The following is a 21431-nucleotide window of genomic DNA, read 5'->3' on the forward strand; positions in this document are numbered from 1 at the left end:
TAGAAATATTTTTATCGTTCAATAAACGCATGACCAAACCTGGTGGAGGTTATTGTAAACCCGGAAAGTTCTCACATACAAAGCTCGGAAACCTCATCTTCAAGATGATGCTTTACAAAGCTTAAAGCATGACAACACAGATGGCGCTTAACACTTTAAGAAGTTGAACACAGAAATGAGACTTAAAAATTATAATTCTTTCTGACATGTGTTGATATCATGTTGCCTTAACAGACATTATAAAACGTGATGGACTCTAGGCATAACCCTCGCCTCATTTCGAGACGAGACCCTTGCCCAGCAGTGAGACATTAATGGCTTTTTATAACAGACGTATTAGAGCTCCTCACTTCGATTACCTTACAAAGATAATTCCTTAGTACAGTGTATGCTATTGTCGGAGGTCACGAATTCGAATCGCATCCTACGCGAGTCGGAAAAAGCGCTATTGGTTTTTTTCAAACTGATTTAATACCTGATCATAGAGATATTTCCCATGCTCTCAGGGGAAAGAGAGCGAATCTAAATTTAGCGAAAGAGCGTGTTTGTGACAATGTCTCTCGACAAGCAGATAGTGTAATCTCATGAATAGAATCGCTAAGTAATGATAATTCATTAAATATTCAGATAATTTATCTCTGCGAAACTTGGTTAATACTTCTTAAATTAATTAAATGACTGCCTCCATGGCGCAGTGGTTTAGGTCGCCACGCCGATACCACTGCAACGGGAGGTCGTGGGTTCGATTCCCACACGGGACAATTATTTGTGCGTTCCACAAATAATTGTTTCGGGTCTGGTTGTGCTTTGTGTCCGTTGTTTGTATGTTTGTAAAAGTCCCCGCGACGCAAGAGCAATTCTTAGTGCGGGAGTTGTCTTTTTTTTTTTTTTTTAAATCTATATCGCGACAACTCAGTAAAGAGTTTTGTCGAGCAAGATTTATCTAGATAATATTGTGAACCATATCTACAAGGTCTCTAAATTAAGTTGTTGGACTATAAGGTTTGAAGCAAAATTACTTTGTAGGTAAAATGTTTTTCTCTTGATAGATAAGAAAACGACAAAATATAATCTTAGTTTTTATTTTCAATATAAGTTATAATACAATATTGTTGTCAACATTTTCAACATTATTAAACACTAATATAATTTTTGAAGTAGGTACTGCACCTCGAAATAGCACAAATTACATTTTAATAAAAAGCGAATGCAGTTGCTTTAGACATTGACACGTGTGTAAGAAATCTCCATTTTGTTTTAATAAATATTTAATTATTAATAATTGAAATAACATTTGAAAATCACACGAATTTATTTTTAAATTTTACATGATGAAAAAAGAACGAAACTTTTTAAATGTCTCTTAGTAATGCACTTTTCCAGCCATGAATGCATTACCTAAAAAAAGTATACATTACATTTAATTAATTAACTTTACAATAATAAAATCTATCAAAATGGTCCTTGTTACCTAACTATAAAATAAATAAATAATTAATCTCATAATCTTTGGCACATAACTCTTAGACAGTTTGTTTTTCATTGGAAAGCTTCGAACAGCGGGTCCTGGCTTCTCTCGTTCTTGTATCTCTTGGGGGAGTCGTCATCTTCGATGTAGTCGCATGGTACGAATAGCTGAAAACAAAGGAGAAAACACTTTAGATTAAAAATAAATAATTATTGCCTTAAAAAATATCAGGCAATCAGTATTCGTTTACAAATGCATAGGCTTATAATTAATAATTGTTTATTCAATTATATAATTTGAAAGTACTTCATTTTCGACATATTTCTCATAAAATGGTATAGGCTGTTTTTTTAAAAACTTAGTTTGTTTTGTCTTAGGAAATCATTGAAATGATTTCAGGACTATAAGTTCCTAAGCTCCTCCCAGCATACGCTATTGCCAAAGTACAATATTCTAAAATGACAATTGTTAATGCTAAGCACTAGTTAGTGAAATAAAAGTACCACTATAAAATATGTCCAACTAACTACCACTGAGGGATCGTTAGTTTAACTTTTTGTACTACAATTTTATTTGTCTAATGGATTCTAATGCAAAGGTATTGTATTAGACTGGACAAGGGCTAGTTAGAAAAGTTTCTATGTACAGTAATTAGCTGGTCATTGACCGTCTAGTGTGTTTGAATACATAATGTATTTACGTTAGTATGTAAAATTCTTAAAAAAACAGATAATATTTCCCTATTGCTTTAGCTGTCTTTTCAAAGCTTCGCTCCATGTATACTGGTATTAAGCTGCATCTGGTGAGACTGGAAGCCGACTCCAACATAGTTGGAAGACGGGCTAGGCTGATTGATGGATAGTTTGGTTTTGTTATGCGAATTCATTGCTTTATAGCTATGTAGCTATAAACGTATTGCATGTGGAAAGTTGAGTCGTAAATTCACAGGATTCTTAGATCAGACGTATTCTAGACCAATTTTTTTCTCCTTACGACATGGCAAGGGGCGCCTAATATATTATGTCGAGTGTGATTATCTGCAGTGTCATTTTTGGAGATAAGAACTCTAGAAATTGACATCCTCTCCGACAAATATGATTAAACTTGGGTCCTAATTCGAATGTAGTAAAACTAAATAATTTCACACTACCCTTTCGCATTTACAGGTTTAAGAAAAAAGTAGCATTCCTTAGATTTTCAAAGAACTGACACTAAAATACCACCTTATAATTCTACCTTCGTTCGTCTACCTCAATAGCTCGTACAACACATACAAGTTCCGCGCAAATGTCCATAATGGCGTCTATTAATAATAAGAAAGTAAACATCACAACTATATTTCCCTGCGGAGTGATGTGCGATGCATTGACCACATTTAAGCCTATGGACTTTTCCTCTAAGGTTTAGATAAAGGGAATCTCATAGTTCATGGTGAAAATACTTCCGTATCTATTTTGAAATTTTACTAGAAAACTTTGGTGAAGTTATTTTAATAAGTAATAGCTTATTTTTGGTGTATTAAAGACAAGAACATTGCTAATGTCCTTGTATGTTGACATGTGTGATCTAGGAAATTGAAATACATAATTCCCTAGTCTTCACTCACACAAATCTTAGAGAGTGTCTTATGGCTTGCAATTTAGAAACCATTAACTAGGGATGAAAAAAACCTTTTCATTTTGAAATCTCTAGTTACCCAAAACTATTTAACACCAGGAATCAGAAGAACCTTTCAGGAAAGCTGTATAATATAGGGCATTATAATATATAATATAGGGCATTATAATATATAATATAGGGCATTATCAAATCGAATAAATAGTCCAGAATAGTTAAAACCCACCCTCTCATTAAGCGGCTTCCCTTCCAACACGTACTTCAGCTTGCTCATCTGACAAGGAGAGAAGATCTTCTCGAGATTGGAGGCGATATCTCTCATCTCTTCCCTCTTATGCCCGTCTCGCTTGCCGTTTGTCCAGCCGCGGGAGTACTGGAACGTCTGCGCCGTGACGGACGCCAGGGTCACGAATATGAGAAGCAGGGTCGCGTTGGTCACCATTTTGACTGGAACAAATAGACACATGTTGAAGAATGCTATAGAAATACACACATAGACTAGGATTTTGGTAATGCTTATTTAAATGAACTTTTGAACCATTTTCGATGTCAAACAGTTCTAGTTTTATATTAATTTTGACGGTTAAGTTAATTGTAAAACTATTTGCTTTTGTTGTTTTTCCAGAAAAAATACTAAAGTCGTGAACTCATTTAAACATGAAAGTGTTTGACTGATCACTTACGATTGTTAGCTGACAATCTTGAATTTGATGCCTCAATTGAGTCCATATTGGGAACTGTTCCTTAAACTACCGTGATGACTCCTGAGGTAATTTTACTCATCTAATATACTATATCTACACTAATATTATAAAGCTGAAGAGTTTGTTTGTTTGAACGCGCTAATCTCAGAAACTACTGGTCCGATTTGAAAAATTCTTTCAGTTAGATAGTCCATTTATCAAGGAAGGTTATAGGCTATATATCATCACGCTTTTACCAATAGGAGCAGAGTACCAGTGAAAAATGTTGCAAAATCGGGGAAAATTTTGGCCCATTCTCTCTTATGTGACGCAAGCGAAGTTGCGCGGGTCAGCTAGTTCACCATAAAGTTACCTAATGGTAACATACTAATATTTACGACGCGATCTGTTAATCCATTAATAGGTATAAATCTCATTCGTAATGAGTTAAAGATAGTAATTTAATGTTTATTCTAATACTAAACATATCTTTAGCGGCCAAAGTGCCGACACACTACACGACGATACGCCAAGCTTAAGTTTACGACTGAACTAAGCGATTTTACGAGTATTTAACTTGGACTCCTGATTTTAATGAATATTATTAAGACATTAAACTTCGGTTTAGTGGTATGGTGACTGATTTCACTTACGTTTAACTTTAAGAGGTCCTTAGCTTCTCAAAGACTGGTTAGTGAAGGATAACTTTGGTATTCTTTGTACCTTTGGAACCATATTAATATCCATTGTTTTCGAGACATCAAAATAATGAAGTCATAGGCTTGTCATAAGACTTGTAAAGTATAAATTGATTGTTATATATTTTTTTATCTGAATAGTGGTCACCCTATCAAGCTGCTTATGAACGCCTCATAAAGCAATGAATGAAAAAAGTTGTGAGTGTGTTCGATCACTCGCATAAAAAGCTACTTATATCTTATTTCTGAGCAAAGGTTTCTTCATAAACTGTGTAACAAGTATTTGAAAACGTGGTGTTGTGAATCACCCACCGTTTCGGAAATATACGCTTATTAAAAGAAACTGTAAAAAATCATTACTACGTTTTTTTATTGGTTATCCTATAATAATAAAAAGTAAATTAATTTAAGTTTTTAGATTTCCACACAATCACAAACTAACACTATTTAAATGATCGAATACAATTATTTTACTCTTATTGCGTACTAGCTGACCCGCGCAATTTCGCTTGCGTCATATAAGAGAGAAAGAATGGGTCAAATTTTCCCGTTTTTGTAACATTTTTTACTTGTACTCTGCTCCTATTGGTCATAGCGTGATGATATATAGCTATAGGCTTCCTCGATAAATGGGCTATCTAACATTGAAAGAATTTTTCAAATCGGACCGGTAGTTCCTGAGATTAGCGCGTTCAAACAAACATACAAACAAACTCTTCAGCTTTATAATATTAGAATAATACGAGTATTAGTATGGATGCCTCTTCTCTAACCCGAGAATGATTTTCCCATCAAACCATCACAGGTTAAATGTGCCTATTAAGATCATAACAAACTTGCAATTTTCATAGCTTTTCCTCACATAAAGTATTAAATCTATTGCTTGTTATTTCACAGGCCATCGGTGCTTGGAATATCATATTGAACAGGATGTGGGATAAAGTGCATACAACCTTCGTATGTGTGGAAAAATTGTGACTTTAACACGATATAAATAAGGTTGATATTAGAATGAAGATAGCAGTGTTGTTGAGGGGTAACTGAAAAGGATACTAAGTAAGCCTGCAGGTGATATGAGTTCATAAAAAATCTAACGCACTTTTAAGATTTTCGTTGAGTAATATTGTAAAAAAACCGTTAAGATTTGAGTTTAAGAGTTCTTTTACCATGACTTAATCGCGACATTTGAAGTGTCATATCACGCATGTTTGCTCGTACATAATAATTGTATTTAAATCTGTAAAAGATATATTAAGAATATTTCTTCAATTGTCATTCATTGACATTACACAGAAAACCATAACTAGCCAATCAATATAACTTCTGAAAAATCATTGAAATTGGTTATTAGACTTCTCCTGTTGTATTTCATATATGACATACCTACGTAAAGACACCAAAATTGTGTCTCATACATTTTTCTTCACCGATATTTTCCTTGTTTTCCCACGCATACTTGATACTTTTACGAGTATTAAGGCGTCAACGAGCCTCAATGTGTTGTTAACACCTGATCGGAGACGACATCGTTCAATTACTTCATTTTGTTAAAAAAATTGTAAAATATTTTTAGTACATGTATCAGTAAAAGCGTTTAGAAAATTTGCTACAACAGGGGCACGAAAAACGTACTGTCATTGATAAATATAGACATACCGTCACTGCACAAAAACAATGGGGATGGTATCTTTAACTTATGTTTAGGTAGGTATAGTACATTATAAATACAAACTTAAATCACATCTTTCTCTTTCTCTATATAGGGGAAGGCTGAGACCAAATAACAAAACTTGCTACAATCGTTACAAACTTTCCTTGCTTCATTCGTTTCCATACATCTTGTCATACAGGACTACCGTTGGCTCCTGATCGTTTTGAAGGACATGATCATAATAATCGCTGTATGTCTTTCCGAGGCGCCCCCTAACGGCATTTTATTTACTTTTCAATATTAGAAATGTCATAAAGGAATACTTAAATAAGTTAAAAAACAACTTGAAAAGTTTATCAAACAGTCGCGTTTTCCGTTAATCTATCACTGTTTCATATTCATAATTTTGTCTCTTAGGAACTATAAAAAATGATAAACATATTATAATAATATAAATGTATCATAGTTTTTCTCCTTGTCAACTATATAACATAGCTTTTCAATTCCTGTTCGAACCTAAAGGGATTTGATTCAATACAAATCGTAATCAATTTTATTTGTTAGAGAACTTTTTGATTTATATTCAATATTTTGTTTAAATAAATTAGTATATTCCTTTGGGAAAGGAATGTGAAGGTGCAACTTTTTAACGTTCATAGCGATAAATTGTAGTTGTAAAATCACGTGGTTATTTCCCTAAAGGGGTTAACAGAAATGTATTACTACACCCACGTATCCATAGTGAGATTTAAGTTGTGTAGCTTTAAATTGATACAAAATCAAAGTCACTGTTTTTGTAGTCAGGGTGGTATTTGTAAATTGTATGTATGTTGCTCAGGTGTCAGATTGAGATCCGGATCAGACATATATTATATCTACAGTACAGTCTAGTCGCCACTAGACGGTTAGAACACGACTCATGAGATTACGAGTTCTATTCAGGCGTCAAGCAAAGTATTATCAGCAGTAGGTTTTCAAATTTGCATTTTTTTTTTCATGAACATATTTTAGGTTACACGGAAATCGACATTAAACTAACCTTTTACCTTAGGTTGCGACCACAGTCATTGTAACCTATGCCAAAATAACAAACAAACCAGGGTAAATAGTAAATAGAATGATTACGTGACTCCTCATGCAATATTAGATAATAATCATGTAACGCAATAGTTTGATAGTTATAACCTAAAAATAAATATCAAATAGGAAAGCTTGCAAACTTCCTAATCCACTGTCGATGTTAGTTAGAAAATAATTTGTAAACGTTTCCAAGTTGTTGGCAATCGACTCGCCTCTCTCGATTAGTTGTGTGGTAGCATTAATAATATCCTACATAGTTTTCCTCGTGAGTTCACCCGCGTCAGAAGATTCTTCATGATTTTCAGACAAAGTGTATTTTTGTGATGAACAAGCACACTCAATTTTTTAAAGGTTTTTCAATTGCACAATAAGTTTCTAAGAGTATCTACCTTATTTTTCTATTTTTGTTTTTAGTGATTCAATTTTGCCAAACTGAAAATCAATACGATAATAACGAAATGTATTAAAGCAGTGATAGCCGCGTGGTATAAGTCGACACCTGCCACTCAAGTGGTCGCAGGTTTGAACCCGAGGCAACACACCAATGACTTTTCGAAGGAGGGTGGGAGGAGATCCTTGCCCAGCAGTGGGACAGTAATGGTTTAAATTTATTTCTATTTACTTTTATTAAAGCCAAATAAAAATAAAATTTAGTTCTAACTTCGTGATGATTGCTACTCGTATTAAACAGGTAAGGTCGGTAAATCACGGTATATATTAAAATGTAACGCAATTAGTCAGACGTAGCTACTATTCAGTTATAACGACAAACTTCTTACCGAGACACAAACGCCCACCGATTCCAAAGATACTTAGAAACAATTAAAGTCCCTACATTCGTGTCCTCATATGATTATCCCGGGATCTGCAACTAAAGTGCCATAACACAATTTATAAAGAAACCCTATTATATTATAACAAGTTGGCTTTGTTTTATATTACTTTATAAGTGCAATGGGTAACACAATGTTTAATGTATGTTATATTCAGATTTTTTATGTAATTTAGTGTGACAATGATCCTACGCTTAGGATAGTTTACCTACTAATTGCTTTTGCGGCGCGGACGGTAGTGAATCTGACTTCTGATTATGAGGTCTCGGGTTCTATTCCTGGGTACGGCAAAGTACTGTTGGTCCTTTTTAAATTTATATTAGACTATCTCTTAATAGTGACCCGGTATTTCCCAACATGCCCAGTAAGTGGCAATAGGCTTGTCCCATATTACATGGAACTAACATTGTCAATAGCGAAAAGTGGCTTTACATCATGCAACTCTGCCTGCATCTTATAGGCATAACCGGGATGGAATTTTGTATGTATGTTGAATCGGAGCGGTTATCTAGAAAGTAACTCCATCGCATTTACCACTCGGTTATCGTTACCTATTTCTTGTAACTTAAACAATATGACGTAAATTAGCTTCCAAGTTCCAAGAAACCAATTGTTTTGATCACAATGCAACAGGAAGATACTGCAATTTAAATGGGACTATGCAAATAGAACGCCGTGGACTAAGGACTTTAATTGATAGACCTCACGTTTTTCCTTGTGCCCGTTCAGAACACGGACGGTAAAAATTATTTGTATGAATAAATTAGTGAAATTATTTTGACACGCTTTCCCTGAAGGGGAAAACACGATGACTGTAAGTTTGTTTGAAATACGAAATATGGGAGCGTCATAATTTACTAGATCGTATGGAGCTTCCATAGGCATGAATGTATGGCATAGTGGTTACATATGCTGTCTATTTGCCTGACATGAACACGAGTCCACACAAACACGGCTGTTGACAGTGCAACGGAATTCAAAACTCAAGTTACAATTACGTGTGGCCGTAATAAGTAACACTACGTCTTTCACTGCTAATTAAAATAGAACAGAAAACTTCTTTATGAAAATGATAACACTTTGAACCACCATAAATTGCCCGTCTTGCCATAGCTAACTTTCATTTTTGAGACGAAAAAATCAGCATATCCTATGAAATAAATACTGAGTGTAGATGTATTATCTTAGTATCTTAATATTAAAAATATACCCAAGATGCCTAGAAAATTATTTTGGGCTCCCTTTATGACTATCAATGGGCACATTAGCCCAGACTAAGTAATCATAAACTCGGCATGAACTATGATATTTACGAAGTTACAACTAATAGCTAAGATTGAATGTAAACTGCTACAACTAAAACTATTAAATGAACAGAATATATCCCTAATTCTAATGCAATCCCACAAATTTGGTTTCTTGGCCTAAGTAGTCACTGTTTTGAACAAACCAAGAACCTAGAGTACGTTCTTTAAAAAACAGTGGCAGAATAACTTTTGGCAGATTTTCAGTTGACTATAAAAATGAATCACAGTAAAAAGACCATAGACTCGCATCTTTACATGGATTTACATTGATTTACATTATTAATGGTAGGGTGTGTATGTACCATACACCTCTGCTTACGCCTTCGGTTATAACAGGCGTGAAATTATGTTTGAAATACAACAAAACGTCTAAGTATTAATGCAATCGATAAGTAAACAGTCTCTGAAAGCATAACATACTCGATTGGCTTGCTTACAACAGAAAGGCAAAGACGTAAAAAGAAATACCACTAAGTTTAACAAAATGCTTACAAATATTTTAATGGTTCGCTTCTTTTACCTTCACTACCAATGGTTTCCACTAAACTGTTAGCATTTACTTACGCAACGCAATGCCAAAATATCATTACATTTATATAACGGGAACTAGGAATATCTTTGTTCATTTGGAAACGAAGCCTTTAATAGAGTCGGAAGGCTCGTGGAAATTAACAGAAATAAGGTGTAAAATATTTAAGATCTCTTGTACTGTGAAGTGAACTTGGATCGCGAGATATTTTAACAAAACGTTTTTTGAACAATTGGCTCCAAAAACCTTAACTAATTCTGTGTGAATCGTAATCGTATATTCACGCCGCTAAGGCTGTGTGGTGTACAGTTAAACGAGAAATTATTTAGGTACATATAATCAAAAAATTTTTTTTTTTTCAAAACAAAGTTTTACGTTTCCAAAAGCGTATTAGTATATTAGTTGGTAGGAATTAAACAATTCAACAGAGAATATTCAAGAACTAGGGTATCGTAGTTTTCCAAAATAGATTTCCCTATGTATGCCCTCGAAAAAAATTATCATGACGTACCTATAAACAAATGTCTCTGAATTAACTTACTATTAAACAAACATTAGCACACTTTATAGTCACTATAAGTTTATATAAGCTTAAGATAATACAGCTAAGACTCTGTATTGAAAATAGACAATAATATTTCACACAATGAGAGAGAGATGTTATGACAGACGAGAAGAGCTTACAATGACATTGAAGATGTAATTATAGAGAATTAGTGGAATTTGTGTAACCATCTTGTACTCATTTAACTTACTATGTCAGTTATGTTTCGGAAGAGGTTTTTAGAGTACAACTGAGATACGATTTTGTACTATGACTTTTGCAGAAAGTGTTAACGGCTTTCGGAAACGCGGGCAGATTGAACAATTTTATTTTGACACAAGGATTGACCACTTACTATGCGACAAGTAATTAAAAAACTTAAAAATAAATACTTCGACGACGAATAATCTTTACGGATTAAGTTTTCATATCAGACTTTAGTGGTACAAGAAGTAGTAGTAGTAGTAGTTAATTAAAAGGTGGATCCGTTTGCCTCCAGCAATAATAGCAAACCACAAGTATGTCCAGGCATAGAACGTCCTATTATCGCTATTAACGATGTAATTTGCAAGATTCTGCACGAGATCAAAATCACCATATTGCATCGTCATAGAATTTCAATAAAATCTCAGATGCTGATCTGATGCATATTTATTGCGTAACTACTAGTACTGATAGTAGTAGGTTAATAGTACAAGCTCTGCTTAGTTTGGAATCAGATGACCGTGTGTAAGTTGTCCAAAAATATTTTATTTTGTTATTTCTGTAGACTAAGTTTAATAGTATTTAAATAATCGTATAACCGAGTTAAACTAAGTTATAACCGAGTTAACTCTTAATATAATCGTTCGTTTAAACCTGCTGTTTTAACTAGTGCGTTAGTTTGCGTTTGACCACAACTTGCCTGAAATGTTGTCTAGACCTAATTTTAGGTTTAGACAGAACTGTGTAGCAAGTATTAGCGAATAAAACAACTAGTTAAATTAGTGGTTTACCCAAAGAGTTAATAAGCATTAAAAGGTTTTATTATACCCAGGCCCTAAGGGAAAATAACACTATTTGTATAGGAAGGAGGTTTTTAAATGTCTTTCTCTAAAGAAAAGTAATTCATTCTTTCTTTTCAATGAAAATTCCCGTACTAAAAACTATATTAAAACAAGATAGTAGAGAACTGAGGTATGCATGGAGTGAGTTACAGAGTTAGTTAGTTATAGTTCTCTTTTACAAACATACAATAATCAAATATTGAAATACTAGATTTGCATCTTTACCACAATAGTGAGTGGTGATATATTCTGTGTTTTTAGCAATTATTTCGTATATTTATACTTTAATAAATGAATGGAGTACGCTTTATGGGTTATTACGTCTTGCGGTATATGAATCAACAAACTTCACATGTATTTCAAAACATTATCAGAAAACTCTGGAATGTTCTTCACGAAAGCGAGGGTTAATTAATTATCAAAACATAACGCTTGTTTCCTAAGAGCAAGCAGTGTTCAATAAAATACGAATTCTACGTAATCATTTATTGATTTCCGATTCACGAATTCAAAGCAATTTATTGGTGGTTCTCAGTACCTAAGCTTTGGTAATGAATCCGCAATAATTTTACTCATAATAAATATTAATTCGATTAAATTAACCTGTTCTGATGTTTGATTTTGACATTTACGCGAAACCCCAAACAATCAAATTAAAAACAAATTTCCTTCAGGAAATCGAAATAAAATTGAAATCTCGGTGCATTATTATAGACAGGATTTTGTTACAAGTTATGATGAAAAGTAATGGTAATTTACTTTTTCGTGCTAGCTCTTTAGTAGTATAGATGTTCGGCTTAGGTTACCAAGGAGGCTAGGTAAAGGATTTGATTTCGCATCCCTTAAAGAGAATGGGAAGAATGCTGTTCGCGAGATTTCCCTACGATAATTATTTTAATGTTTTCTAAAGATAATATCAGTAGTAGGTAAAGTGATTAAAAATATTAAAAAAAAAATTGTACTCTACGAGCTTTACAAAAAAAAGGTTTTAGTTCAGAATACAAACTTGAAGCCGAAGGATCTAAAGTTCTAAACCGTGCCTTTAAGTGCATCAAACTAAAAACTAATACAATACCAATGTGAGGACATTTCACTATCAATTTATTAACAGCAAAACATTTTTCGAACATCTCAAATGGATATTAAAATTTATGACCAATAGCTATTCTATCTAAGTGGATTGTATTAAATGCATACATCCATCTTGAATTTATTCGTACCGCCTACGACACAGTTGCTTAGAGGTATTTCATACTTTTCTAATAATAGTCCAAATAGTTTTATTAATATCTGACGCCTAATAACTTCCTTTAATGGTTGCCAGGAATTTGCTTCTACGAATACGGACTTTTTGGCGACGGAACTACTTAGTACAGTTAGAGAACATAGTTTTAGGTGAAAATTAATAGGGAGTTTTGTGAATTACTATGTGAATATTGATTTTTTTTTGTGTAATAATTCAAAAGAATATTTTGTTAATTTTTACGGTGATAGTTTATCTGGTGTGTGGGTTGTCTTTAATGCAAGTACCTTCGAGAAATATTTAGAGAACTCTCAGGTGGTTTACCTTGCAGTTTTGTCTTAGTATTGAAATAATATTGTTCTTGGTGATATCTGGACTTAATTTAATTTGACCTTTAATTCCTGTTAATACGACGTAGTAGATTCCTTGTAATTAAAACCTTTTTTATGTGAAGTCTAATTTTAAACAATCCCTAAATCAAAATTCGATTTTATCTATTTATATTTACAATTAACATTCAATCACAGCACTTCACAGTGAAACATGGAATAAAATTAAAAAAGTAAACTCAATTAATTCAATCGTACAAATGATCCTTCGATATTTAAAAAACTCACCTTTCAATTACTGGCCAATCAAAACGTGACGTCACAAACTCCACAGAAAAGAATGTAATTTAAAAACAAACGGTGACCCAAAATCGGTTGGTTTTCGAATTTGGATGTTCGGTGGTCGGTTACGTTCGAATGGTTGGGCGGTAAGGCTTGACTACGCTCCGTCGAGATCCGTTCGCCCCTTTTATATGAACGGGGCTGTTATACAATGAACGTAGGACGGCGCATGGCGTTTATCATTTTCGTAGAAGGTTCTTAAATGGTACTTGTTACTTTGTAACCAGTATAATAAAGTTGAATTTTGATTACCTTTAAGTGTATGAATCATGGTTTGTTTTAGAAGAAAATGGACATTTAAACTAACTTTACTAAAAAAATATATATAAATGCAAGGTCCCCAATCTGCACTGGCCAGCGTGGCTGACTCAAGGCATATCACGCCCCATAATTCGGGAGCAGACCCTTGCCCATCAGTGGGGCAGAAATAACAGGAGCATTGCAATAAAAAAAACTGAAAAATATTTGACAGATAGTTGGTATCACTTGCGAAAAAGATTTTTTCTGATACTACATTATACGTGTAGTGTAACAAAATCTGTATGATACGTTTCTATTCCCAAGAGTAGAATGAGCATGATATCATTAATATGATTACTTAATAATATTAATCGAAGAACACAAAGTTTCTAGCTAAACTTTTAATGTAATGTAATAAGTATTGAACGTTACTTACTTCAATATGGCGTTCATATGTAACAGTGCACTTGACTTTTTTAATGTATTACGAAGTACTGTCAAATAAAATTTTAATTATTTTTGTAGTTGCTCTAAAGTTTATGAACAAATTAACCTTGAGTTATTATCGATGAATCCACCTACATGCTTTCTTTGTATTTTAATTTCACACGCTTTTTAATACGTTTTTTTTAACTTATAACTGTGCCACCCACTGCCGAGCAAGGATCTCCTAGCGAATTAAATGATTTAAAATTTATGACTTTTAAAAAAAAATAAGATAGTGGGTATGTACTAATATAAAATCTTCATTTGGTCACGATTTCTATATTTGTATTAGTTTTATTATTTTTATTTAATATGATGTTTATTCTAGATTCTTTTTTACTAATGAACCACGTGAGTTTTTCTTCTAAAAAAAGTCTACTGCAACTACAAAGGTTTTAATTTAAAAAAGGCAGTAAGTATCTATTCACCTACGATTCTAACCTCTAAAAATATTCACGTACAAAGAAAATATTATTAAAACAAGTAAGACAGCTAATCGTAAGTGACGAGACGTGTACAAAGACCGTTTATAAATCTGCAATATTTTCCCGCGTTTTCATGACGCCATTGTGGAACGTACAGCGTACGTTTAAGTTCCCCGCCAAAACGTGAAATAATAACTTGGAGCGTAGATTATCTGAACCCTATACGGGTATAGGGTATAGTTTTGCTAGGAGATTTCGTAGCCGTATCTTTTGTCTATTAAATATTATAACCTATCCTAAGATAATAAAAAGTTTATTTTTAGTTTTTGACGTACGTGTCCTAAGTTTAAGACCTAAAAAGTTACTGGTTTATGGTCTTTTATTTTTTTAAAGAATTAAAGTTAATCATATAATTTCGTAAAAAAATAAAGTTCCACGTTTTGATGTGAGTACAAAAATTAAATAAATAGAATAAAAATCTGGTACAGATATAAAATAGTAAAAAAGAACAAGATATTCCCAACATTACATATTTTATTATTCTCTATTCTCCATTCATAAATATAGTAGAAGTTTCTTACGACGCAGTTCAAGAAACTACAGAAACGTAGAATTAAATATGTAAATAAACAACACACAAACCTCGATTTAGAACCCACCATCAGTAAATCAAAGTTGAATGAACGAAATGATTAAAGCACAAAATGGCTACATTTAACTTACTCTAATAAATTACAGGTAATTTTCCGCTCATTACCGCGTTTTCATCTAAATAAACGCATCTTTGACGTTTTATGTGTAAGCAATTAGCCACTTCGCTATTTCGGTTTTGTGGACGTCAATATGTTCCTTTTCCTTTTAATTAGATAACTTCGTTCAGAATAGAACTCGGCCCAAAAGGTAGTAAAATCACTTAACCGAACGTCTTATTATGCATTATTCATACTCCATAATAGTATTATTACAATTAAAAAGTAATATTCATATATTTATCTCTAGTTTCTGCCTACCTCTATGAGGAAAGACGTGATTTTATGTATGCTAAAGAAATATTTATTCGTTCTTTAATTTTAACTTATTTGTTGATTAATATAATTTCTATTAGCTAATAAAGCTTTTGAGATGATCATTCTCGTGGTATCAAAATTTTCTTTATATTTGGTTCATAATAATCACTGCTCTAGGCCTAATAACTTCTAATACGACTAGAAAACCTCTTCAGGGAAATACTGTCTTGTTGATGCATTAACTTTACAAAGTTTCATTAGAGCCTTGTTAAGTAAAAGTAATGCGTTTCTCCATACTCTTTAAAGTACTTACATTTAGCTTAACTCACACTTACATTTTTTATACTGTTGTATGATTTCACAAGAAATTAAAGAAGCTATATGTGTAGGTAGTACTTTTTATTGTTTTTAATAAATGTCTTAAGTAGGTAATGGCTTATTATGAGCAGTCAATACGTTTTTTTTCTTGCACACATAAACTGGTAGTTATTTTTAAACTCATGGTTAAGGCAGCATATCTATTCTGTGCTTAAAGTTTATGCCAAAGTTTTTCAAAGGCTTTTCCTGCTAATTAAATTCTAATTTAAATTCGTCGCCTACGTTTCCTGACTTGCCTTGACAACGAAATTTGGGCAGCAGTAGCTTAGCTGGGTTACTCCTCACTATATAGAATTCAAAACCGATCGAGATTGATTGTGATGTTAAATCGTACTCTTAATTTCTAAACCAGTGCATGATTTGACGTTGGTTCAAATTAAAACCAATTACGACTGGAATCAGATTCTAGCAATTTAGAATTAAAGGAAAATGCATACTTAAGTTTACATATCGAATCCTGTGAAATGCGACCACAAACCGAAAGACTAAGAGTGGGCAGTCTACCCGCAAGGTGGAACGACAACCCGATAAGGGTATACACCAATAGACCTTTTTTGACTGACATATTCATCATGTCAGCCAAAAGACCAGCAGGAGGCACCAATGTGGTTTCACCTGAGCAAATTGAAATGCACTTTATTAATGGTTAGCCTGTTACCCATAAGTGTAGAGTGACGTAAGAAGTGCACCTCATTTTCCTTTGCCTTTGAACAGTTCTTGCGGATGAAAATCAATTTCTAATTTCTACATGTAATTAGAAAGTAAGATGTGAGTTTATTTATAGAAAACACGCCACCTGAATTGATGGTGGAGTGAAATTGTTAGTGGTGGTGAGGTTAACTGAACATTAATTTAATTTTTTTTGTGGTTTTTAAATTTAAAAGATTAATAATTTAGTTCAAAATTTCATATTAATTGATTGTGAGAGTTGCAATGCATAATTCGTAAAAAAAAATCGAATCATACAGTTATGAGCATAAATAAATTCTACAACCTAAAGTTTCCTCAATTAGGCAAAATATCCATATTATCCTACTACTTTCATTATTAAATTTCAAATAAACACAAACAAAACAAACATTTGCATACCCAAAGGAAATTGGTGCCTTCAAAAATTAGGGACGGTACGCTTAAAATCTACAAGTATAAATACGCATCTAGTATTATACTTATAATACTTTAAAATATCTACGAATCCCTTTAAGCCTTAGGACTTACAAATGACTTTTGCCTCAACTCCTATTAAAACATTGGTCTGTCATGCAACAGGTTGTTTTCATAGGATGGGAACATAGAACATGTGTGTCTTTGAAATGCAAAAAGCTCGGCGTGTTGAAAACAATTGAGTATTCTAGCTAATTTTCAAATTTTTATTGTACATATCGAAGCTGGATCTTGCATTCTACATTCGCTTGATAGTTCTATTCGAAATGGACCGGTCTCGAAAAGTTTATAAAGTATAAAATTGGAATAATCTGAAAATGTGATAGTGTTCAGCAGAGTTTATTTACAATTTCTGGATTTCATCTTCGCAAACTGTAGGTTGATGACATTTTAGTAAATCAGATCAAACCATTGCGTATGTGATATATTTATATGTTTTCATCTTACCTACCCACAAATAAAGACATTGTCGTCACAATGTGAATAATGTTGTTTATTATTTGCAGGATTGAATGGTTCACTGCGTATTCTTCAGGCGTATGTCAATCATATCATGACAGAAGTAACCTCATTCTTTAAACGATTGATTTTTAGGAAGACTACAGTTTTCTCCACCCACCCACGCAATAGATCTTTTATATTAGGATTTTTCGTACCAAGATCATAATTTTTATGAAGTCCTAAGACTACTTACATCACTTCAGCATAGCCTTTCTTCCAAACTATGTTGGAGTCAGTTTCCAGTCTGACCGGATTCAGCTGAATATCAGTGTTTTACATGCAGTGACTGCCTATCTGACGTCCACAACCCAGTTACCTGGGTCATAAGACAATACTCTTCGGTAAGACTGGTTGTCAGATATCACTATTAAAAATATAGCCTCTTTTTGATCTCCAATTCCTTTTCAACATAGGTACATAGTGTTGGTTTTAAATAAAAATTAAGAACACTTTGTTTAACAAAGCCGTAATAATTGTAAAAAAATAGTTTTAAAAAGAACTGAACGTCGTAACTAAGCCTAAAAGGCGGGAAAATGGTCGAATTTTCTTTGCCTTGCCCTTGACCTCCGTTGACCTCTTTTTACAGCATGCTTAGCACGTACCCTTGTTTGTTTATCTTTCATTATTTTTAGAAACCACCAAGATTTTTTAGAGCACTGAAACTAAAAGTAAAAGCATCATAATGTTGTAGGGAAGAAAAATAAAGTGTATCTTAGATCAAGTCAGGTTACTAGGGATACGGTTATTCGTTTCCTTTTCGTACTACCATATTTCTGGAAAAGTTTTAAGTCAGCTACCACTACCACAAACAATGCTTACTTTTTTATAAATGGACAGTAAGTTTTAGGTTTTTTTTTAAATGAATTTAAGTACCTAGATAAGCTAAAATCATATGCTTGTTTTTTAATAAAAGCTTAGGCATAGTGCTTACTATTTCATATAAAAAAACAAAATCTTTTTCTCTTTGCTGACAAAAACGTTTAATAGTCATTCGTCCTCCATAACTTTAATTACAAGTGAAAGCTTTATTCCACCATGACATAAACGTCCGAGCAAACAAATTAATTAATTTCTCCCACAAAATAATAAAATGAAATTAGTTATTCACTAATTAATAATTGTAATGAAGGCTGAACGTGCCCCGGTATCATAAAATGAGCTGTTACGAGTGTGTATTTAATTATATCACCTTTGCGGTAGAAGCCTCACAATTCCGTGCAACAATTATTGGCAGGGGACTGTTTGTAGTACATTGGCTAGTCAATATTGCCATGAAAAGTTGAGTGGTCACAGTTGTATTAATTTACTTTTTTGTCGTAATAGATTTATTTAGATACTAGTTTTTGCCCTCGATTCCGCTTGCATGAAAATTTTGGTATACATTTTGACAAATGAGATTATGACTATAATTTGAATTAATATGTTCGATCGCCCTGCAAAATTACAATTAGCTAAAAATATTGGCTGCAAATGTGTGACAGACATACCTACAGCCTGAACTGGCAAACAGATTTACGTTTAACTACGTTTTTAAAGTAAAATAGATAGCTATTAGCTTGTCGACTAATCCTAGAGATTTTTTTATGATTACATGCATTTTACGATTCTGTATCAGTCTATATTTTACTTAAAGTCTTTTTAGTACCTGTACACGCTAAAACTGTTAATTTATTTTCCATGCGACTAGACATAATAGATTAGAGTTACGGTATACCATTATAAAGAGATCTATGAGGCTGCAATCTGGCCACTTGAAAGAATCCTTTCCCACTCGCAATTTTTTCTTTACATGCGAGCGAAGCCACACGGTAGGGTTAGCAATTCATATTTTTTCAACTCCCGCACTATAATCTATTGCTCTAGTGTCACGGGGACTCGGTTAATCGGACATATAATTGTTCCGTGTGGGGATCAAACCCACGACCTTCCGTCGTGATGGTATCGGTGTGGCGACTACCGTAATTACTGTGCTACGCAGGTCGTCAATTACTTTATCAAATCTCTTAACATCTATTATGAAGTTCATCGAGTTTAACATTCAAAATGAAGTTTAACCTATTGCTTTTCCGAACTTCCGAACGTTTACAACAAAATGTTACATTTTCTGTACAAAATATTCAGTTGCAGAACACCAGGGTCTAAAAAGAATCTGGTTCCTTCCGTTAATTATAATTCATAGTTGTGCTCATTTCACCACGAAAGTACGTGGGTGTTTACATGATGACGTCATGCTCACACATAAATAATTAGTTAATGTCATCAATACGATCCAAATTAATACACGTACTGCCTCCCTTATAATTTAAGTCGAATTGATAATTACGTAGATGTTGTAATTATAACATATTTCTAGGATATAAGCAATCTACGGATATAGATTTTGAGATGACTAGATGTGACACATTGAGCTTCTAATGATGAAAAGGATGGACCTTAATTAAATAGAAGACTGTTGACGTTTTTGTTGTAAGTTAGAGCAGAAGCTGAAAGCCTAAAGTTTAAAGTGTAGCTAGGTATTCATTGTTTAAAACACAGACTTAACTACCGTTTACATATTGCCTCATTTGCCTCTTAAACAAAAGCTTCTTAAAAAGATTTATTTGGAGTGTATATTACTGTATATTCTCATATGAATTCAAGCAAGCTCAGCTCCTTTTTTAAGTGTAGTTCGTTGGAAGTTGGAACTTAATATTGAGTACCTGATACGCAATCTTAAGCTACATCCCACATAAAATCCATTTATTTTGCATTAAATTTTTATCATTTTTTCAATATTTCAAGTACAGTGCAATCACTTCCAGTTGCGTCCATACATCAATATGGTAGGTTGTTAATGATCTATAGGGACAGCTTCTAATCTTCTAATCATTCCGTAGTGTATAATTTGTGACATTGTACGTTATATTAATTAATAACTGGCGGAGTGACTTGATATTCCTTCAGAGAATACACTACAAACTGTGAATTACTTTAAAGTTCAACGTGCTACAGCCTACAGACGTTAAACAGATCGAAATCTTGAAAGAAACGCGTAATTAAAAATGCTGAATAATTTTAAACGTGTGTTTTAAATGTGTGGATTATCGATTTGAGATCGAATAAAGCATAATAGCAATAATAATATAATTATCGTAACGAAAATGAGTATATGCTCGAATTATAGGTGTTTTATAATTGAAAGCCTCTCCCGTTACGATAATTATAAAACACCGAGACGAGAGAAACACAGAGACTAAAATCTATATGGATTTAATTAGGTTCCATCGATAATAAGAAACGAGTTTTTATCTTATTCCAAAGGAAAATGTTCAAAACCTACATTTCAAGTTTCCTATCCGATATAGACGGTTTTGTTGTCTTAATATGAATGCAAATCTATGTTTTGTATGAGTAAAGTTTGAAGTTGCATAGTTTTAATGGATACCGCGAATTGCGTTCATAGGCTCTTAATAGCACTTAAGGATTAACTGTTGAACTAAACGTGGAAGTATATTTATAGCAATGTACTAAAATAGGCTCAGTTTTGTGGTTTATAATAATTGCCTACGACGTATATGATGCTTGTGTTATTGAGCACGCGAAACAATTCCTTATCGAGAGAATGAGCCCTAAGTAGGGGAGTATTCTAACAACTTTAGAAATAACCGTGCTTAGGTTTTTATGAGAATGTTGCTAGCATACAACCAAGAGATGAGCCTTGTAAATACTAAGATTTCTATTATTATCTATGGAGATATCATATAAAACAGTGTAATCTAATATATGAAATTCTCGCGTTACAGTCTTCGTTACCGTACTCCTCCGAAACGGCTTGACGTTTGCCGGGTCAGCTAGTTAATAATATAATAAGTGTAACGGAT

At 33.2% G+C, this 21431-nt stretch overlaps 1 protein-coding gene across 1 annotated transcript; it reads right to left on the reverse strand.

Moving 5' to 3' along the window:
* Positions 1–1072: 1072 nt before the first annotated feature.
* Crz (Corazonin) lies at positions 1073–13457 on the reverse strand. The gene is made up of 3 exons (XM_076130553.1): positions 13317–13457; positions 3312–3532; positions 1073–1635 (listed from the first exon to the last, which is right to left on the reverse strand). Exons 2-3 carry the CDS (start codon positions 3525–3527, stop codon positions 1540–1542), a joined length of 312 nt encoding a protein of 103 aa, XP_075986668.1. The 5' UTR covers positions 3528–3532; positions 13317–13457; the 3' UTR covers positions 1073–1539.
* Positions 13458–21431: the final 7974 nt, after the last annotated feature.

This window comes from Anticarsia gemmatalis, chromosome 24 (genome assembly GCF_050436995.1).
Source record: "Anticarsia gemmatalis isolate Benzon Research Colony breed Stoneville strain chromosome 24, ilAntGemm2 primary, whole genome shotgun sequence".
NCBI lineage: Eukaryota > Metazoa > Arthropoda > Insecta > Lepidoptera > Erebidae > Anticarsia > Anticarsia gemmatalis.